Below are 23388 nucleotides of genomic sequence, written 5' to 3'. Positions count from 1 at the left end.
CTTGTCATTGTAGCATGAGGAGACGGGAGCTCGTCCTCGTCGATATTCCCGGGTGGTCACAAGTAGACCAGTTGAGGACGATACGTGCGACGCCGCGTGCAATTGGGACTATGGGGATCGACCTCGTACGTGACATCACTGAGTCGCCGCAATAATCGATATGGTCCGAAGTATCACCTTAACACTTTTTTGGAGAGGCCCCATTTCCATATGGGCGTCCAAACCCACAGTCAACCGACTTGATAGCTTACTATTCTACGGTGAGGATCATAGAGGCCTTCATCGTAGTTACGTCGTGTCAGTGTCGTCGAAGTCATGTTGAAGCATCGCATGCAACATTATTCGTACATCCCGTCCTTGAACAAGCGTGTACGGAGTCATGCGCGTGGTTTCTTGTTTCGCCGTGTTATACGCAAAGTTGAAATAAGGTAGGATGTCATCGCAATAAACATCCACGTACATTGAGAGCACGTCTCAAATTGTTTTGTTTAAGCAATCTGTTATTCTATTGGTCTGTGGATAATAGGCGGTTCACTTCCGATGAGCCATTTCACTAGCACCAAGAGGTGGTCTAAAAGTGCAGCCGTGAATGCGGTTCCTCGGTCTCTTATTATGACGGTTGGTGCGCCGTGTCGTAGCACAATATGATCAATGGAAAAGGGGGCCACTTCGCCTGCTGCACGTCTATGTATTGCCTTTGCGTCAGCGTAACGTCAGAGATAATCGGTTGCGACAATAACAAAGCGATTCCTTGCCGTATAAGTAGGATGTGGGCCCAAAATATCCATTCCCAATTGGTCAAATGGCTTGCAAGGAACCTGGACGGCTTGTAGGAGGCCGGATGGTTTTGTCTGAGGCTACTTGCGCCTCTGGAAGTCGAGGCAAGTCCGAACGTGATGTTTGACGGCCGTGGTACGTCACAGCCAGAAGTACCTTTGCTCAACTCTGGCCAATGTTCGCGTGTAGCCTTAGTGACCAGAAGTCACCTCGTTGTGACGGGCTTGAAGTACTTCCATACGAAGAATTGCAAGAATGGCGAGCAGATAGGAGGACCCGATCGAAGAGAAGTTTCTTTTGTAAAGGACTGTGGTCAGTAAACGAAACGATAACAGTCCCCTTGCGAAAACACTAGGTGGTTGCGCGGATCTTCCCTATAAGTAAGGGATTAGTTCAAGTAACTCAGGGTCGCCCCGTTGTTGTTGCGCGATGACGCCACTCCACCATTTTTTTTCACTTCAAGATGTAGTGTCTGTCACCTGAGGTAGTCACTTACGTCGCTTTGCCCTTACAGCCACTAATTCCCGACGGTGAATATGTCATTCGCCCCATCATCGACGTGCTTTTGAACCGGAACGTTGCCCTTCCGCATACGCTGGTGATGATTGCTAATAACAGCGTCGTTCTTCCGCTTCTGAATTACAGCCTGTGCCCTCATGTGCTTCCAGCGCGCATGTTTTAACTAACGTTTCTATTACTTACGTATTTGACACTGAAAGTGCGAATGCCGAGAGCGGTTTCTTAGCACCAATTGGAGCTCACAGCGGTGGCTCCCTAACAGATGACTTGGCGAAGAGTATTGCGCCTGACCGCACATTTGCACAGGCCACGGACATACCTTAAGTCCTCGAATCGTACCTTGACAACTTTAATTTCGGCGATAAGCATTTAGGACAAACGTCTATCCTTCCCCACCGTATCAACACTGGAGACACGAACCCTATTCCTCGGCGCCCCTATGCTGTATCACATGCTGAACGTCGAGTCATCCAATCAGAAGTGGACAAAAAGCTACGCAAAGCAGTCATCAAACCATCAGTCAGCCCTTAAGCTTCGTCTGTCGACCTGGTGAAAAAAAAGCTGGTGCCTGGAATTCTTGCGCGGATTATCGCTATTTAAACAAGGTCGCCCGAAAAGACGTCTACCCACTACTACGCTTCGATGACACCTTGAACTGCTTGACGGAGCTAAATATTTCTCGTCCATCAATCATCGATCCGGCTACTGGCAGATTTCAGTTGATGAAAAGGACCGCGAGAAGACGGCCTTCAAAAAGCCTCATGGTTTATATCAGTTCAGTCATGCCCTTTGGCATGTGCAAGGCTCCTGCGGCATTTGACCGTAGGATGGACTCTCTTCTGGGAGGCTACAAGTTTACCACTTGTCTCTATTGCCTTGATGACGTTATTGTTTTTCTCCCCACGTTCGGCAGCCACCTTACCCTATTCGCTGCCATTCTTGCATTCTTCCGAAAAGCCGGCCTCCGATTGAACTTCACGACGTGTCTATGTGGACGCCGTCAGATTACCGTATTAGGACACCTTCTTTACGCATCCCGTGTCCAAACAGATTGGGAAAAATTTCGCGCCATACGCAGTTTCCCTGTGTCACGTTCTGCTTCTGACGTGCGCTGCTTGGTCGGTCTGTGTTACTTTACCCATTTCGACAAAAACCTTGCCGACGTTCCTCGGCATTTGACAGCTCTTCATCTCTCTTTCCTTTCATCCTTCCGTAACAGGATCCAGGGGTGGTGTCCTAACAATTACTACAGTTTTCTTGCAGGTAGCATGAACGATTGCTTTGTGAAATATCATTTTATTGTATAAGCAATAAAAAGCGATAGCGGATTAGCGAAGCGCATAGGGCGGCCCTAATTCTCTTTTTGACCATGCATTCTCTCTTCTTACAGTGGCCCTGAGTATGGCGAGACAGAAAGGACGTACCAAAATATCCACTGATCTATCTACCTACCTAGTTCCTGTAATATTGCCGGCATGAGGCAAAAATGCTTCCCGATAAACGCACCATTTTTTTCTTCAGAACAAAAATAGCTTCCTTTTGATAATCGTCGGCTGCATTTTCGCGGCGAACCTACCCGCTGTAGAAGTTGGTACACGCAAACCTGCGGCAGCCTAGTCGTACAGCACCCGCCTCCGGTTCAGAAGGACGTGAGTTTTTTTCCCACCGCCACGGCGCACCCAGTCTTTCAAATAGGCACAAGTGCACTCCAGCCTGGCCTTAGGCTTTCTCCAGGGGTGACACCCTTGGGAAAGGAGCCTGCGTCCTAAATTGCCGTCGAAACCCCCGTGAGCACAAGTAAGCACGAACAAAAGTTAGTGCGAAAAAACCTCAGTTCCCTTCCGCTCTATGAGGAAGCATCACCAACGAAGCTGTGTATGTGGGCCCATTAATGGCGAAGTGCATCTGCATCGCTGGTCGGCCTGGCGTTGCACTATCTAAGAGATCGGCGAACGTATGAGAAGTGCTTTGCGTCTGCTTCGCCTCCGCCATGACTCGGTGCGGCATTGCACTATCTGGGGATCCAACAGATAGGGAAAATTAACTAGCCGTTAACATCTTCGCTGTGAAAAATAAAATGCCCTCACCGAAGTCCTATGGCGCGGACATTGACTATGAATTTGTTTTGCAACCTTCAGTGAAGCGGTGAAGAGATGGTACAGACTGTTTCTAGGGGCAAGAACTAAACGTTGCGGCTTAAAACTTCCGCCTGCCAGCACGGTTGCTTTGCTTCAGCGTTTTTCTATTGGCAGAGAAAGTCCGACCCCTCAGCACGACAACGCTTAAAAGAACCCTATAAAGCAATTTTTGAGGTTTCTCATCATCATCATCATCATTATCATCATCATCATCAGCTTGGTTACGCCCACTGCAGGGCAAAGGCCTCTCCCATACTTCTCCAACTACCCGGTCATGTACGAGTTCTGGCCATGTTGTCCCGGTAAACTTAATCTCATCCGCCCGCCTAACTTTCTGCTGCCCTCTGCTACGCTTCTCTTCCCTGGGAGTCCATTCTGTAACTCTTAATGACCATCGGTTATCTTCCCTCCTCATTACGTGTCCTGCCCATGTCCATTTCTTTTTCTTGATTTCAACTAAGATGTGATTAACTCGCGTTTGTTCCCTCACCCAATCTTCTCTTTTCTTATCCCTTAAAGTTACACCTATCATTCTTCTTTCCATGGCTCGTTGCGTCGTCCTCACTTTAAGCAGAACCCTTTTCGTAAGCCTCCAGGTTTCTGCCCCATACGTGAGTATTGGTAAGACACAGCTGTTATAAACTTTTCTCTAGAGGAATAATGGCAGCCTGCTGTTCATGATCTGAGAATGCCTGCCAAACGCACTTCAGCCCATTCTTCTGATTATTTCAGTCTCATGATCCGGATCCGCAGTCACTACTTGTCCTAAGTAGATGTATTCTCTTACCACTTCCAGTGCCCCACTACCTATCGTTAACTGCTGTTCGCTTCCGAGACTGCTAAACATTACTTTAGTTATCTGCAGATAAATTTTTAGACCCACCCTACGGCTATGCCTCTCCAGGTCGATGAGCATGCATTGCAGTTGGTCCGCTGAATTACTAAGCAAGGCAATATCATCGGCGAATGGCAAGTTACGAAGGTATTCCCCATTAACTCTTATCCTAAATTCTTCCCAATCCAGGTCTCTGAACACCTCCTGTAAACACGCTGTGAATGGCATTGGAGAGATCGTATCTCCCTGCCTGATGCCTTTCTTTATTGGGACTTTGTTGCCTCCTTTATGGAGGACTATGGTAGCTGTGGAGCCGCTATACATATCTTTCAGTATTTTTACATACGGCTCGTCTACACCCTGATTCCGCAATGCCTGCATGACTGCTGAGGTTTCGACTGAATCAAACGCTTACTCGTAATCAATGAGAGCTATATATAAGAGTTAATTATATTCGGCACATTTTTCTATCATCTGATTGATAGTGTGAACCTGGTTTATTGTTGAGTAGCCTTTTACGGAATCTTCCTCGTCCTTTCGTTGACGGAAGTCTAAGGTGTTCCTGATTCTGTTTGCAATTGCCTTAGTAAATACTTTGTAGGCAACGGACAGTAGGCTGATCGGGCTATAATTTTTCAAGTCTTCGGCGTCCCCATTCTAATGGATTAGGATAATGTTAGCGTTTTTCCAAGATTCCGGTACGCTCGATGACATGAGGCATTGCGTGTACAGAGTGGCCAGTTTCTCTAGAACAATATTCCCACCATCCTTCAACAAATCTGCTGTTACCCGATCCTCCCCAGCTGCCTTCCCCCTTTACATAGCTCCCAAGGCTTTCTTTACTACTTCCGGTGTTACCTGTGGGATTTCTAATTCCTCTAGACTATTCTCTCTTCCATTATCGTCGTGGGTGCCACTGGTACTGTATAAACCTCTATAGAACTCCTCAGCCTCTTGAAGTATCTCATCCTTTTTAGTAATGATATTGCTGGCTTTGTCTCTTAACGCATACATCTGAATCTTGCCAATTCCTAGTTTCTTCTTCACTGCTTTTAGGCTTCCTCCATTCCTGAGAGCATGTACAATTCTATCCATATTATACTTCCTTATGTCAGCTATCTTGCGCTTGTTGATCAACTTAGAAGTTTTGTCAGTTCTATTCTAGCTGCAGGGTTAGAGGCTTTCATACATTGGCGTTTCTTGATGAGATCTTTGGTCTCCTGTGATAGCTTACTGGTATCCTCTCTAACGGATTTACCGCCGACTTTTATTGCACACTCCTTAATGATGCCCACAAGAGAGTCGTTCATTGCTTCAACACTAAGCTCCTCTTCCTCAGTTAAAGCCGAATACCTGTTCTGTAGCTTGATCTGGAATTCCTCTATTTTCCCTCTTACCGCTAACTCATTGATCGGCTTCTTATGTACCAGTTTCTTTCGTTCCCTCCTCAGGTCTAAGCTAATTCAAGTTCTTACCATCCTATGGTCACTGCAGCGCACCTTGCTGAGGACGTCCACATCTTGTATGATGCCAGGGTTAGCGCAGAGTATGAAGTCTATTTCATTTCTAGTCTCGCCGCTCGGGCTCCTCCACGTCCACTTTCGGCTATCCCGCTTGCGGAAGAAGGTATTCATAATCCGCATAATATTCTGTTCTGCAAACTCTACTAAAAACTGTCCCGTGCTATTCCTAGCACCTATGCCACATTCCCCCACTGCCTTCTCTCCAGCCTGCTTCTTGCCTACCTTGGCATTGAGGTTTCTACCCAGCGTGTATTGGAATGGCACAAAATAATGCATCTTCTTGGCTCTACGATTGCATTCAAAGAGTATCAATCTTCGTCCCCGCAGGGGCGTCTGCGTCAGCAGGCGTTTGGTGTGTTGCGACACCACGGACCCGAGCACACGAGGGTTGGACCCTCCCGCGTGTAGCCGTGCGCGGCTTAGCCGTGTCTGGGGAAAAGGGGATCCTGGGGGTTGAGCCGAAGCTGGGTGTTTGGACCTTTAAGGCCCCCCGGCGGAGGCAACACACCTCTTCGGCCTCGGCTTCACATAGACGGCACCCCCGGACTGACCCACCCGGGGGAAACCGGCAGTCGCCTTTTCCTGTCCTCCTCTCCAATCTTCGTCTTTCTCTCTCGCCTTTTTCATCTTTCCTGTCTTCTCTTCACTTCTGCTAACTTCCTAGTCTCCCGGCGGCAAGGGTTAACCTTGTGTAGCTAGCCAGCCTTGGTTATGCTGTATTTGGTTATAGCAGCGATGTACGGCTGGCGTTGGCAGGGTTTCTCTAGCAGGAACTCCTGTCACGTCCCCCTGTTGGGCTCCATGGTGGGTGGTCGGCATCGCGGCCGAAAACCCTACTGTACTCATGGAAAACGCTTTTCCTAAACTCCCTGATCGCCCTCACAAACGAGGGCGCACCGAAGATCTCTTTCAGTTTTTCGGACGACAAGTCCAGAACTTTCCTAGATAACATGTAATCCACTCAGAAAACCCAGACAAACTAGTGCGTAACATTTCACCGTTCCTTGTTTCGAAGTCTTTAACTGAAGTTTTTGGAACAGGATATAAGGCGTCCAGAATGACAAGTGGTGATCTTCTCTTGGAGCTCCACGATAAGAATCAGTACGAGAAACTGCCGAAACTTGTCTCATTTGGGGAGACCCAAATAACAGTTACTCCGCACCGAACCATGAACACCACACGCGGCGTTGTCTCGGACGATGACATGCTAGAGCTCACTGAAGCTGAACTCTTGGAGGGTTTCAGTGAACAGAATGTCATAAATGTAAAGCGAATTAAGATCAGGCGAGACGGTAAAGAGATCAATACAAAACACCTGATACTCACTTTCGGTTCAAGTGTCCTCCCCGAGTCCGTCGAGGCCGGTTATATCAAACTTCGTGTTAGGCCATACGTGCCCAATCCTCTCAGATGCTTTAAGTGCCAAAGGTTCGGCCACAGTTCACAGAACTGTCGAGGCCGGCTGACATGTGCCAAGTGCAGTGACAAAGAACATTCCTCCGAAACGTGCCAGAACACTCCACATTGTGTCAACTGTGAGGGCGAGCATGCCGCATACTCGCGGTCCTGCCCGTCCTGGAAAAGAGAAAAAGAGATTGTCACAATCAAAGTCAAAGAAAATATATCTTTCAAGGAGGCACGTAGGCGGGTGTCATACCTGTCTAAGAGCAGCTTTGCCGATGTGGCGCGTAAGGGGGCAGCGTCACAACGGCCTCCGGCGGCTGTCCGACCCACAGGCAGTGAGTCGGCAGTTACGCCATCTGCCCCCGCGGCGGTTGCAGCTAGCGCTGCTCCGTCAACCGAGGAGAAGGGACCATCCACCCCGAAGGTGTGTGCAGCCGAGGCTGCCCCAACCTCCGAGGCCCCTTCCAGCGCTGGCAACGGCCAGCGCAGCCAAATCCCTCAGGGAGCCCCATCGACCTCCGGGCTGGTGGGCGCAGGGGTCTTGCCCTCAAAGGCGGGACTCCCTCTGAAAACCTCTCGCTCGCAAGAGCGCTTGTCCGGCGCCTCACACGAGGCAATGGACACTACACCTGTCCCCAAGGCGCACCAAACGCCTAAGGAGCGTCGAGAATCGCTCGAACGCTTCAGAAAGAACAAAACACCTATTACAGGGCCTCGAAAGGGCTCTGTAATATAAGGCATCCACTCCGTTTCCGTAAACACAGCACCAATTTACCTTAAACATGGATACACAAATAATTCAATGGAACATCAGAGGTCTCCTTAGAAACCTTGATGATTTGCAAGAACTCATCCACAAACATAATCCAAAAGTGCTGTGTTTACAGGAAACACACTTAAAATCTAAACACACAAACTTTCTCCGTACTTATGTTACGTTTCGCAAAGATCGCGATGATGCCGTCGCATCATCGGGTGGTGTTGCGATTCTTACTCATAGAAGTATTGCGTGTCAACCTTTACAGCTACAAACGCCCCTTGAAGCAGTGGCGGTTCGAGTTGTCCTACTAAACAAACTCATCACCATTTGCTCCCTTTACATACCCCCGCATTACCAACTGAACAAACATGAATTTCACTCCTTGATCGATCAATTGCCAGAACCTTATGCTGTTCTTGGCGATTTCAATGCGCACAGCTCCCTGTGGGGCGACTCTCGTATAGATGCGCGAGGTCGCCTTATTGAACAGTTCCTTTTTTCTTCCGGAGCGTGCCTTCTCAACAAGAAAGAACCCACGTATTACTCTCTTGCAAACCGATCCTTTTCGTCAATAGATCTTAGTATAGTCTCCCCGTCTGTACTGCCTGAACTTGAATGGGAAGTTACCGACAACCCTTACGGTAGCGACCACTTCCCTATACTGCTAAGATCATATAAAGAAAACGAATATCCACCATACGCTCCTAAGTGGAAGATTGAGACAGCTGATTGGGAGAAATTTCGATCTCTAACTAGTATGTCATGGGCTGACCTGTCTTCGTTAGGAATTGACGCTGCAGTCGAGTTTTTTACAGCATTCATAATAGATGTCGCATTTAAATGCATATCAGAAGTAAAAGGCTTGGCCTGCAAACGGCGTGTCCCATGGTGGAACGACGATTGTAGGATCGCTCGCAAAAAACAGAACAGGGCGTGGGGGTTGCTACGCGCTTCTCCCACTGCAGAGAATCTAGTTAACTTTAAAAAAGTAAAATCCGAAGGCAGGCGAACCCGCCGACAGGCCAGACGAGAAAGTTGGCAAAAGTATCTATCGAGTATTAACTCGTTTAGGGATGAGGCCAAAGCCTGGAACAGAGTTAATAGGATTAGAGGTAGGCAAACATACTCAGTCCCCCTGGTAAACACACAGGGCGATACACTGCAAGACCAGGCCAACTCACTTGGGGAGCACTTTGAGAGTGTATCAAGCTCAAATCATTATTCGCAATACTTCCTAAAATATAAACAAATAGAAGAATGCAAGCCACTCATCAATAAATGCCGACAGAATGAACCGTACAATTGCCCTTTTAGTGCTGCCGAGTTGAAAGCTGCCTTGAGCGCATGCAAGAGTTCCGCACCAGGATCTGATAGAATCATGTATGAAATGCTCAAAAACTTACACAATGACACGCAACTTACACTGCTCACACTTTTCAACACCATCTGGGATGCAGGGTACCTTCCAACCGCCTGGAAGGAAGCCATTGTAGTCCCTGTTTTGAAACAAGGCAAAGACCCTTCCTCAGTGGCAAGTTACCGCCCGATAGCCCTCACAAGTTGCATTTGTAAGGTGTTCGAAAAAATGATAAATCGGCGACTCATTCATTTCCTTGAACAGAGCAAAATGCTTGATCCTTATCAGTGCGGCTTCCGAGAAGGGCGCTCCACAACCGATCATCTCGTGCGTGTTGAAGGGAATATCCGGGACGCATTTATACATAAACAGTTCTTCCTATCGATATTTCTCGATATGGAAAAGGCGTATGACACAACTTGGCGTTACGGAATCTTAAGAGACCTGTCAGAAATGGGCATCCACGGTAATATGTTTAATATAATAAAAAGCTATCTGTCAAATCGTACCTTCCGGGTAAAAGTCGGCAATGCACTCTCACGTCCTTTTTCGCAAGAAACGGGTGTACCCCAAGGAGGCGTGCTCAGCTGCACGCTATTTATCGTGAAGATGAACACGCTCCGTGCTTCACTACCACCCGCCATCTTTTACTCTGTCTACGTGGACGACATTCAAATAGCTTTCAAATCTTGTAACCTCACAGTCTGCGAGAGACAGGTACAGCATGGCCTGAACAAAGTGTCAATGTGGGCAGACAAGAATGGGTTTAAGATCAATCCTAACAAAAGCTCTTGTGTTCTTTTTACAAGAAAGAGAGGACTTATCCCAGATCCTTGCATAGAACTGCGTGGACAACAGATACCTGTAAACAAAGAACACAAATTTCTAGGTGTCATACTTGACTACAGACTCACCTTCGTCCCCCACATTAAACATCTCAAAGAAAAGTGTCTAAAACAATGAACATAATCAAACTTCTATCCCAGACTACGTGGGGTAGTGACAGGACGTGCTTAATGAATCTCTATAAAAGCCTAATTCGATCACGACTAGACTATGGCGCCGTGATTTACCACTCTGCCGCCCCGAGCGCACTAAGGATGCTAGACCCAGTCCACCATCTAGGAATCCGACTGGCCACTGGCGCTTTCAGAACGAGTCCCATACAAAGTTTATATGTAGAATCAAATGAGTGGTCACTTCATCTGCAGAGAACATACATCAGCCATACATATTTTCTGAAAGTCCACTCAAACCCCCAACATCCCTGTTTTAGTACCATTAATGACATGACATGTGCTACACTCTTTCGCAATCGTCCGTCCGTAAGACAGCCTTTCTCGCTGCGTGTCAGGGAGCTTAGCGAAGAAATGCACGTTCCACTCCTCGAGCTTCGCCTAATGCATCCAGCCAAGCTGCTACCTCCTTGGGAGTGGCAGCTCATACAATGTGATATATCTTTCGTGGAAGTCACAAAGCATGCTCCAGAGATTGAAATCAAGATGCATTTCCGTGAACTCCAGCACAAATACTCCTGCACGGAGTTCTACACAGACGCATCAAAGTCACACGACGGGGTATCCTATGCAGCCGTCGGTCCATCCTTCTCGGAATCCGACGTACTGCACCCGGAAACTAGTATCTTTACGGCTGAGGCCTACGCACTGCTCTCGGCCGTAAAGCATATAAACAAATCACAACTCCCGAAATCAGTTATATATACGGACTCCCTCAGTGTTGTGAAGGCCTTGATGTCTTTCTGTAATCACAAAAATCCAGTATTTATTGAACTCTACTCCGCACTGTGCAAAGCATATATATCTAACCAACATGTGATCATATGCTGGGTGCCTGGACATAGGGGCATCGAGGGAAACGTTCTAGCCGACCAGATGGCCACATCAATCTCATTGCATGCAGTTAATCCTACTGCTTCGGTCCCTGTCACAGACTTGAAGCCTTTCTTAAGAAGGAAACTACGAAGCCACTGGCAACGCATGTGGGACGAAGAAATAAATAATAAACTGCATGTAATAAAGCCACAATTAGGTTTGTGGCCTCTTGTAACAAAATGCCGCCGGACAGATGTGCTATTCTGCCGCCTAAGAATAGGACACACTTTTGGCACACATAACTTTTTACTCACGGGAAACGAGCCTCCAACCTGTGGTAGATGCGGGGAGAGGCTGACCGTCCTCCACGTCCTACTGGAGTGTCGGGAAGCCGAACCCGAAAGAAAAAAAACATTTTCTCTTAGCATACAGGCACCGCATCCCCCTTCATCCTGTTATGTTACTTGGTCCAGAACCACTCTTTGACACCAACGCCGTCTTAGGTTTTTTGAAAGATGTTGTGTTGCATGTTATTAGCCCCACACGTTCGTAGCGCTTCCTCTCTTCTGAGGATGTCGCTGCGATAATTATTTTGAATAAGCACATGCCTCTAGGCCCTTGTGGTTCAAGGGCTCTGGCGAGGCTGTAGTGCTGTAAGCAATTTAACGTCTCGCATATTTTAAACAATGCATCATTCTTTTACGATGGATTTTAATCTTCACAGTCTTCGTCATTAATCATCGCCATAATTTTATAGCACGTAGATTTTACGCACTTTACAGCGACTATTTTTAGGCCACTTTACAGCCAAGTCACATCTTCCATAATACATCGTTAACACTACCATTTGTCATGGCGCTCTTTGGCCATACCTGGCCCTTGCGCCATAAAACACTACACATCATCATCATCATCAATCTTCGAGACCACCCTAGCTTGCTAGGTTAGAAGCCACGACGTCGCTCTGGGGGATATTTGGTAGAGGGAAGTTGTCCAATGCTTCTAGATACTCTAACGCTGCAGAACAAATAACAGCTCTCAGCTCTACAAATTTAGCTTTGTGCCGTACAATACAGTAAATCAGGGCTCATGGAATGGTAAAGAATACTGTGATTTTAACGTCTGGCCCGATTATACGACAACGTAGAAAGGCACATGAGGTGGTCTGTTTAATTGAAAAAGACGGTTTGATTTGGAAATTTCCTATTTCCAAATATGTTCTGTTCTTATCATTTCGTTCTAGGATACAATCCTCATAAGGACTTGTGCATACGGCCGCCATGGAACACTTATTGTTCATTTGGAAATGAATATGATTGGATGTGGTTCTACGATAACCATACATCGACTTGTCAGCAATTTAAACACGGGCCTTGCGCCGTACGTATGAATGCATTTCCTACATGTGAAAAATGCAAAGAGAGGTGCCAGCGTAAGTACCTTCTGCGCTTGAAGCACACAATGCAATCCACATACATGCCACATTAGGCAGTATCATTTGGCCACACAATGTGGATCGGAATAAGATTACTCAAGACCTGTAAAATTTTGCAGATAGCGGTGTTTACTCCGAAGTCTGAGATGAGAAGCATAAACATAAATGTGCAGCGAACATCAATTTGAACTTCTATAGGTTGCTGACAATTAACGTAGCCGAGGGTTAGCTATTTTGGGTTCTAAATTGTTTCTTCTTTAGGCCTTTTGAATTGTGTCTTAGAATCACCATTGAAATGTTTGAATGAGTAACTGTTTGTTTTGTACATCATCATTAGAAAGCGGCCATCTGACGGTAAAGTAAGCTTACGGTATATTGTAGACTATTGTCCGCACCTAATTCATAGTCCGTGGGAGCCAATTCATGCTCAAATGAAAATTTTTTCTTAGTCTCACCCGCTGTGTGTGCCAAGGGACAAAGTTTGACAGCAATTTGCCGTTTTAACTTGTCTGAAACGCCTAAATTATAGGGGAAATTAAATAATGTCAATCATTAAGCAGCTTTGTGTTTCATAAGAGCGTACATAAAACTCACTACTAAAGGCTGTCAATATAACCCTTGTCGGGGCTCCCAGGACCAAGCAAGTCCAGCATATCTGATTCGACGAACGACTCCTCGATCTCTCAAGCGTCTTTTCTTCCGCACGGTTGAATACAGTGAGCTTCAACAATGCAGTGAAAGTGAAGCATTCCCTCACATGTTCTCACGGCGTTTACTATTTTATGTCGTGTATTTCGTACATTCTAGCAATATGCCGGTTTCGGAAATGATCTGTAAATATCCGTCGTTTGCTGAGGGGAACACTGAGGCGCTGATATTGATATGTGAGCTAGCACGGGAAAATGTTGCAGGCGCAATCTCGACTTCCTATGAACAAGTACTCTTGGTGTTTCAACAAATGCGTTTTTGTGTAACCTGTACCTATAGATCAGCTGCATCAGGCGAAACATCGAATTTCAGACTGATATAGACTGCATACAATATTCAAGAAACCATGGAACTAACTAAATAAGTAGGAGCACGGAAATTGAAGTAAGCACCAACCGATCAGATAGTTTGCACGCTATTCTTGAAATTTAGTGGTAAGGGCGTGCAAAAGCCCAAATACAAAACATCGATTAGGTTCGGCACATGCGCTATGGCGAGACGCTAATCCTTACTGGCCCCCTGTAATTGGGGACCTCTACTATAATGCCACCTATTGAAACACGTTGTACAAGTCTAATACGTTCTTTTCAGACCACATGACCGACCTTCAAGTGTGCCCAGAATAGTTCAGTGCTTTGGTTTCACTACAGCGGTTTCTGCGTGAGCGTCGAAATAACAAAGCAAGTAGAGTTGACTAGCATTCTGTTATTAGTCGCGTTAACTGGACTGGTGTAATATGAAGGAAAAATGTTCAATAAAACTCACCCTCAGTGAATTTCTTCTTAGAGAGGATTCTTCTATAGATGTTTTGTACTGCATATTAGTAATTCTTCATTTCCTCCAACCTTCTTACTCTTGTACTTGAGTCCGGCACCTGCAATAACCCAGAATAGAGTAGCTTTAGTGAAAATAAACAAACACATAACTAAATAAAAAAATAACTAAATAAATAAATCATATATGAATAAACAACTAAAATATAGAAACTCTTAAACGCGACCATTTATGCTCAGCAATATATTGTGGTTGGCCAGGCACCTAGAATTGTGGGCCTTGTTGTTACAATTATTTACCATAATTCTGCAGCAAAGGCCTTGCGATATATCTATGAAGCTTTTGTGAAGGAAGTCTAGCAACGGAGATAATAGCTCGAAAGCAATGATAAAACAAAACAAATAAATAGTTTCTTGAGAGCAACAAATGCGCATCGTAGAAAAGGAAAGAAACAGCACTTTCGGGAATATTATAACAACTAGCAATCAGTATGCGAGTAGGTGCTGGCGCTAGTGCCATCTAATAGAGGGAGGGAAAGTAAGGATGCGTCACACTATCTTAGTAGAATCAGGATAGAATCAGGAATAATAGAATCAGGTACACATTAAACTTCTGTCCACCAAAGGACCAGACAGTATTTCGTAAAAGGTATTCAACAATACACGATTTTCACAGTAACAATCAGGTGATAGAGAAATGTGCGGAATAACGTAAATCTATATATAGCTTTTATTTATTACGATAAAGTTTTTGATTCAGTCCAGACATCAGCCGTCATGGAAGCATTACGCAATGAGGCTGTAGACGCGCCGCATGTAAAGATACTGAAAGATATCTATAGCGGCTCCACAGCCACCGTTGCCCTTCATAAAGAAAGCAACAAAATCCCAATAAAGAAGAGTGTCAGGCAGCGAGATACAATATTTCCAATGGTATTCACAGCGTGTTAACAGGAGGCATTCAGAGACCTGCATTGGGAAGAATTGGGGATACGGGTTAATTGAAAATACCTTAGTAAGTGGCGATTCGCTGATGATTTTACCTTGCTTAGTAACTCAGGGGACCAATTGCAATGCGCGCTCACTGACCTGTACAGGCAGTGCGGAAGTGCGGGTACAAAAATAAATTTGCAGAAAACTAAAGTAATGTTGAACATTCTCGAGGAAGAGAAGAGCAGTTTATGATAGGTAACGAGGCACTAGAACTGGTAAGGGAATACATCTACTTAGGACAGGTAGTGACCGCGGATTCGCATCATTCGCAGCAGGCTTTCTCAGATCATGAGCAGCAGGTTGCCATTATCCCTCAAGAGATAGGTTTACAGCACCTGGGTACTCCCAGGTGCTGTACTCACCTACGCGGCAGAAACCTGAAGGCTTACGAAAAGGGTTCTACTTATGAGGATGACACAACGAGCTATGTAAAGAAAAATGATGGGGGTAACGTTAAGTGGGGGATAGAAGAGAGCAGATGGGGTGAGGGTACAAACCCAAGGTAATGACACCTTAGTTGAAATCAAGAGAAAGAAATAGACATGGGCAGGGCATGTAATAAGGAGTGAAGATAACCGGTGGTCATTAAGGGTTGCGAACTGGATTGCAAGAGAAGCGAAGCGTAGTAAGGGAGCGGCAGAAAGTTAGGTGGACGGATGAGTTTGAGAAGTTTCCAGGGACAACATGGCTACAATTAGCACATGACCGGAGTAATTGGAGTAGTATGGGAGAAGCTTTTGCCCTGCAATGGGCGTAGCCAGGCTCACATTGATTATTATTATTATTATCATTATTATTATTATTATTATTATCTTAGTAGCTCACGTAGCAACCAGGGACTTGAAGCAAAGTATTTTGTCTGCTTTTCCAAGGCCAAAGTTGTTGTAAAGGAACATCAACAAAATAATATGTGTGAATCTGGGCAGCGCTCACAAAGCTTATCGAGCGCAAGGGAATTTTCTCAGTGGTTCGAGATCGTTAATATTAGGCCAAGCGTTAGGATTGGCTGGACTTTTCCCTGATTAATAATTCCATGTTCAGAACATTTAGTGAACGCAGCGCCTGAAGTTGTAGCTTTCGAAGCGTGCTACCCCTTTTTTGTGTTACATTTGTTTTCTGTCGCAAAGCGCAACTGTATTTCAGCAACTTTTAACGCGTTGGCTCGTGGACTTAAACGCCTAGAGAAGTAGGTCAAAACTGTGGTGCTCTATATTAGAATTATGTCATTGTGAATTGATTTCAGTACCATGATGTTAGGTTTACGTAACCGGCGGCGCATGCAGAGTGGTGACTAGCGAGGTTAATGCCTACAGCCACAGTTTTTCTTATATTATTAGCCGACAGGATGCATGAAGCACGCAGTAGGGTAGATGGTTTCATTGGAGAAATGCTAGCAAACTGAAAGTAGATAACCATGCACCAACAGTGGCACTAGTGTCACCGATTGGTCCATATCCCCATGCCTGGCTTGAGGTAGCCATACCGAATTCTCTGTGAAGGAGCTTTTACAGAGTGATGTAACATACCTCCTGAAAGGTCTTGTAAACATTACACTGTCACGCAAAGCTATAAGTTAGACAATTAAGTGCATTACAGCCGGAAACATTGAGTACATAGCGCCAGAGCGATCAATGAATAGCTATCTTCTATTCCTATCTGAACGGGGCCGTCTTCAGGTATTCAAAAGGAAGTTCAGTTTTACTAGCCATATGAACTATCTCTATTGCTTACATGTCATATTGAATGGTGGGTTTTTGTGGTTTGACAACATGGCGTGCAGGACAGGTGAATTAGGCGTGGCCCTAGAAGATTCCCAGCTTTCGATGAAGCGCAATGGCGACAAAGGCGTAGAATCGCAAATTAACACATTTTTTGGTCGCTCTAATCATGCAAAATCACTGTATGCACGTCATATTGAGATGAGGAGTTCTCGTGGCTCGTGTGAAGTCTCTTGACAGAGAGGCAAAGTGAGCGTGACCCCAATATTGTTTGAACAATCTTGGAATGTAAATTAATACAAAGGCATGTAAACTTATTAGACTGGCTTTACGTTATAGGGCGCCAAGTTTGATGCAATGTTTCAGAGATGCTAATGTCTTTACCACACATTGTGCGAGCATGAGACATTCTGGCGCTACTTTGTTTTGTTTTTATCAAAACCATTCAGCATCTAAGAATTTCTCCGACTATCAAAGATGCATTCTAAATTGTGACCACTCGTTTATTGGTTATATATAAATGCATAAGTCAGAATAGCATTGAAAGACGCTATGATACTTTGTAAGCGAAAATTGGAGCTAATATTTGTTATTCACTTAATATTAGCCAGTCAACCAGCCATTTGTAAAGAACACTTACGAACAAAAGGATATGGGGAATTTGGTCCCAGAATAGTGGGAAGACGAGTAGTGGTAAGTAAAGCTTTTAATGCAGATGAAGCAATCAAAATGCGCACAATGTCGGTCATGCAAGAAAAATGTGGGTTCTATTGTGTTAAATATCAGAGGAATGACTTCAGAAACTTTACGCGTGTTTGTACAAATTTCTAATCAGAAATTTAGGTAGCAGGTTGGCGCCAATGGTTGGGTTTGTTTGCGTCTTTATCAATGTTCGTTCGCTACTGACCGAAACTGAGGCGAAACTGCCATAGAAGTGCCCCGTCCATTTTCTTAAGTGTTAATAATGACAAACATCGTTGACTAGCTTTTCACTGGCGATCGGTTTCACCCGACCATTACTATTTTCAAATCATGAATGAGTACAAGACGTTCACAATATTAGCATTATATTATTTTATAAATTTCTGCTAAAATTTTACACAATTATCGTTGCTATCTAATTTACGATCGGTACACAACTTTCCTTGTATTATGAAATTGCTCCTCAGTGCGCGAAGCATCAATGCTTGCGTAAATTTTTTAACGCTGCCGAGAATTCACAGCAAATGTGACCTCTCAGCAGATATTGTGATCGTTTCAGGAATAGTGTTGTAGATGCTCGAACATACAGGAGAAGTATTGCCAAGCCTTGGATTTGCGACGAGACGCGCATAAAAGGCGAACGCATTTGACCAGTCGGATCAAGCTCAATGAGTCTATATTGTGCTCGCGGCTGTCTTTTTGATGTAAGTGTTTCTTTAAAAGCCAATGGGTTTTGTGGGCGTTGCTGGCCAATGCAAATGGCATTGACTTTGCCGGTGAGAGTGTCCCAGAAGCGATTAGTTTAGCAGGTGAGAGTGCCCCTGAAGCGCACGTCAAGACGTTTGCGGGGATTCTCGCTGTATGGTCTTGAATTTCTATTCCATTCTTGTAGGCGAATATCTGGAAAATTATGATAGTCATAATTTCTGCTCAGGAAATATGACTTCACTTCATGTAGGATTCCAGGTTGTAACTGGTAGAAGTGCTTAGAGAGCACAAATAAATAAGGAAATATCTGTATATATTTCTATTAAACCGCCTAGACAGCAATATTGGGCGCAAGCCAATGTCCGTCTGTTCAAGCAGCCCACCTGAAGGGGCCCAATGATGCTCCACCCTTCGTGCAATTTAGAACGTACTAGAGTGAATAAAAAACATTGACGCCCACATTGTGTATCCAACATGACGTGTACTCTGGTGAAAAATATTTCAGGATGGTGTTACGACTTTGAGGTGGTCCCGTAGCGCTCGTGACCCGCTTCGTGACAGAGCCTTGGTAGCGTAGACTCCGAGTCAGGCGTCAGTGAGAATAACGAAAGGGATTTTATACACTTTATACAGGTCATTATACAGGACAAGTTCGGATCGGCACGGAGGCCGAGAGCTAACAGCTACCGCGACTGTTCCCGCACGGCGACGTCCGGCGAGGCTCCAACGCGTGACACATCTCATTCCACTCGAGAGGGCCACTCGGCTCCCGGTGGGTCGGTGGATCCGGTTCTCCCGGCGGCGGCGTCGGGGCTTACAAAGCCCCGAGAAACTATTGTCACTCAAGCGGCCCAATACAAAGCCAGCACTCGACGGTCGTCCGAGAGGTCCAACCAGCGACCGCGCTGGCCACCCGGTTCAATGTTGCCGCGCTGTGACCTCCAGGCAAAAGGAAATGCAGCGCCGGGCTGTCTAGCACTTTGTTGCACGTTTGGACATGTCGCTTGCCGATGCTTCTCCTCTGGCCATATCCTCTCCGACGACAAAGGGTGGAAGTTGATCGCGTATTCTTGGAACGTTAGAAGGGAGATTAGGCGCCGGCGCGCTATTTCGGGTCTCCAACGTTTTTATTTTAAGCTCGTACTCACGACGCTCCTTCTCTGTCCTTTCCTCGCGACGTTCCTTTTCTCTCCTTTCCTCCTTTTTCTCCTCGCGACCTTCCTTTTCTCTCCTTTCCTCCTCGCGACGTTCCTTTTCTGCCTGCCGCTCCCGACGTTCATTGATATCCGCGGAGGCCTCTTCGGCTTCCTCAGCCGTTACGTCCTCAGTCCTCATGACCTCAAGGATCGCATTCTTTCTTTTGGTTGAGCCCAACTCAATGCCCAACTCCTCACAAATTTGGTGATGTTCCTTCACCTTGTACTTCTCCATCGTTCACACTGTCCTCCTGCTGTTTACCCGTTTTGAATTTACCTGCCATACGCTACTATAATGCTACTAGTAAGACATCCGCAAGTATTTCACACAGTGCCCTGTTTACCCCCTCAGCATCCCCTGGTTTTCAGAACACTCTCACTAGGCTTGAAACACACAAGGTTAACACAATGCAACACCAAATCCTTCCCTAAGGTACTATAGCCTGTGTCAGAGAAAGCCTTGTGTTTGAGGTAAACTTCAGGCACTCACCGCGCCGAAGTAGCCGATTCCGGTCAATCCCGTAGCTGTCATCCACTATTACGACATTGAGGTGGTCCCGCAGGGCTCGTCACCGGTTTCGTGACAGAGCGTTGGTATCGAAGACTCCGAGTCAGGCGTCGGTGAGAATAACGAAAGGGATTTTATACACTATATACAGGTCATTATACAGGACAAGTTCGGATCGGCACGGGGGCCGAGAGCTAACAGCAAACGCGACTGTTCCCGCACGGAGACGTCCGGTGAGACTCCAACGCGTGACATATCTCACTCCACTCGAGAGCGGCACTCGGCTCCCGGTGGGTCGGTGGATCCGGTTCTCCTGGCGGCGGCATCGGGGCTTATAAAACCCCGAGAAACCATTGTCACTCAAACAGCCAAATACAAAGCCAGCACTCGACGGTCGTCCGAGAGGTCCAACCAGCGACCACGCTGGCCACCTGCTTCAAAGTTGCCGCGCGCGGTGACCTCCAGGCAAAAGGAAATACGGCGCCGGGCTGTCTAGCACTTTGTTGCACGTTTGGACATGTCGCTTGCCGATGCTTCTCCTCAGGACGTTGCTGCCTGACGGCTCAGCATCTTCACTTGTCAAGGGAGAGTTTAGGGCGCTGTGCTTTTCGGCGCAGCCCCGGGTTTGTCCAAAGGGCGTTCGCAAGATAAATTCTGCATCTTGCAGATTCGGAATCCGGGCTGGTGGTAATGGCACAACAATGGTCAATCTCTGTTTCCATTTCACATAGGCTAAAATTCTGTATCATGCTATGGCTCGAAATACCGATATCTCGCTCTATAGCTTGCATCCCAAGAAACAGTACATTCAAATGGCAGCATGTATAGAACTTCACACCACTCATATATTTATTCAACTATCAGGATGACTTCACTGAAACATTTACCAACGCTGCGTTCATTCGCATAGTATGACATGGGGTCCACTGTGGAGATGTGCGTCAGGTGTCACAAGCGTGCATTCGGGATGCACAGAGGTGATGAGACACTGTAGTGCACAATGTACCAGAAGATACGAGAAGCTGTGGCTACCACCACCAGTTGTACGAATGAGCTCTATGCAAAGTAAGTATGTACTAGCAATTTTTACTTGTTCAATTGTTCATACGAGGATAATCGCAAGCTATACACACTGATGCATAACTCAGAGTTTTCAACTATTTGCACTTATTTTTATTGCGTAGTTTGTCTCCGTGTCAAGTAGATGCTCTTGTGTCTACTTGACCCGGAGCCTTTTCTTTGTATTGAGTGTGTTTGGTCTAGATAATTCTAAATAAGTCCCATTTATGTTTAATTTCCTAAAAATGTGTCCTATTTCATTTTTTCTATTACACAGATTGTAATGTTTGAACAAAATCTTTTGTATATAAGTATTACTTTGTAGCGACATCCAAAGCAGGCAAAGAAGAAGATAGGCTAACATGCACACTCTAGAAAAGGGAGAGTATTGAAGGAGTAAAAGGTCCGATTTATTCTTCAAAACATTGTTTTAGTCTTGCAAAACGACGAACTGAGTGAAATACATTTCTTCCGTCCGCCAGCAAGGAGAGAGTTGCACGTTGTTTTCACTGTACCCTTCTGAGAGAGAGTAGAATGCCTGTTCAACTCATGCGCCAGTAGAGAACAAAACGGAGCGTAGGCTCCTAATTGAAGTGTTGGAAGCGGGCTCCGAACATGGCGATGTATCGCTAAGGCCCTCGGAGCAAAAAAGCACACTGCTTGCTTCTAAGAGAACAGGCAGCGACAGTACGAAGGGAAGCGGAGTCAGCGGTCCACTTTATTACTCGGAGTTGTTCCACCACGTGCGCACACAACATCGCCAGCAAGCACAGCACCGCACAAGAGCGATGCGTCCTGTGGGCAGGAACGAAGGTCATCGAAGGGAGACCGTGTGTCAGCCATCTGTCGCCGGCACGAAAATACGACAGTCGTTCGTCATTCGTTGGATATAACAACAAATCCTCCATGGTAAGGTAACTGTAACTTACGTACACATTCTGCTTATAGTAAATGTTATCAGCGGAAAGTCGTCGCCACGTTTAGCCAGCGCGATTGACAGCGGACTAGGGAAGCTCACTGCGTCTCTCGAAGTCAGTCAAAAAGCCAGTTGTCGCGATAACTGCACGTGAGTTTATCACTTGCCGCAATCCGTAAGAGCTTCGAAAATCGCAAATGCTCCCATCGCCTCGCTATGTTAGACTTGAAACGAGAGTACCCATAAAATACTTTGTTTACCAGCCTATGATTTCAAGCCTAGGGGAGCGTGCTTAGCGTGCGTTTCGTGTGTTTGAATTTGTTCCGTTGGCTAGTAGTTGTTTCTTCATCCACTTTAATTTCCGTTAATTTATCGTTTCTTGATTTCATTCACTACGCACAAGTAATTCCCCCTACGATGTCCTTGGTTTCAGAGATTGTTGGCATCGTATGATATAACTAGTGTTTATGAGACACAATACTACGAGACTAATGACAGACTTATGACATCCGACAATGGCGAATCTTGTATTTATTAGTAGAAGTATTGTAACAATTGTGCTGAACGACGATGAGCTGTCGGTTATTTCTGTTTTCTTAAGATCTAAAAACCCCAGTTTAGCAGTACATTATTGCAGTCATTTAGATGTTTCGCATACATTTCATTAGGAAGACTAAGAGCTAAGACTATTTCAGTGCCGTGACCTTTTTTCTTGACTGTCTTCTTGTATTTACACCATGTCCTCATGTTGATTTCTTCACACAGTGTGTTTCCGGCGCCCGCTTTATGTAACGCAAGAAGGCAGCAACAAGGGCACAAGGATGTCAAAGAGGCAGCTACGCATAACTCTACGTGGTGCATAGGAGCGCACTCCATAGAATGAAAATACATTGTCATGAAATTTGTACCAGAAAAATGTAATGTGGGTCTACTGCGTGTGTCATTTGACTAAATGTCACCAAACTTTCAAAAGAAAGTATATCACACCAAGGTGAAAATTCACACGTGCTATGGGCAGTCATCTAGACATCGTATTTTTTGTTATGTCTCTGATGGGAAAGTGAAGGTTAAGTATGCTCTCTGGAGACAAACACAGAAACAAGTGTCATTGATAAGTTAGGAATATTTTTTACACAAAAGATTATTAGTTTTGCAAGAAAATACCGCTCTTTGTCTTGCCGCTTATCAGATGTATCCTTGTGACAAGACATTGTGCTACAATAACATTGCAGATTTACTTAGTGACATAATACAAACGCGCAATGAGCACAGTACCTTTTTTGACTATTGAAAGCAACAGCTCATGCTTCGTTAGCTGCTGACAAAATTTAAAGACACATGAATGGAAAGGTCCAAATGCAAACCACTGCCATTCTGTTTTCAACACAGACATGAAGCAGACAGATTTTCATGTCCTCCTTTTTGTCTATTTTTACACAAAATTTTAAAAGTGTGGCCTTCTTCTAGGTTTCAGAAAGGGGAAGAATCTAGGACAGAGTACCCCAGGTGCAAGAAGTCATCATCTTT

General features: G+C 45.6%; 1 protein-coding gene across 2 annotated transcripts in view; it reads left to right on the top strand.

The window, feature by feature from the left end:
* Positions 1-22766, top strand: part of LOC142586938 (uncharacterized) — a 33777-nt gene extending 11011 nt beyond the window's left edge. Inside the window, exons 3-4 of one of the 2 annotated variants that reach the window (XM_075697813.1) lie at positions 12389-12577; positions 22627-22766. In XM_075697813.1, coding sequence (XP_075553928.1) covers positions 12389-12535 — 147 coding nt within the window. In that variant the 3' untranslated portion in view covers positions 12536-12577; positions 22627-22766. Of the gene's footprint in view, positions 1-12388; positions 12578-13879; positions 14058-22626 lie in introns of those variants that run through there. The other variant, XM_075697812.1, reaches the window with a different exon arrangement.
* Positions 22767-23388: the final 622 nt, after the last annotated feature.

Source organism: Dermacentor variabilis, chromosome 7 (assembly GCF_050947875.1).
Source record: "Dermacentor variabilis isolate Ectoservices chromosome 7, ASM5094787v1, whole genome shotgun sequence".
Lineage (NCBI taxonomy): Eukaryota > Metazoa > Arthropoda > Arachnida > Ixodida > Ixodidae > Dermacentor > Dermacentor variabilis.
This window is presented reverse-complemented; position numbering and strand designations above follow the sequence as displayed.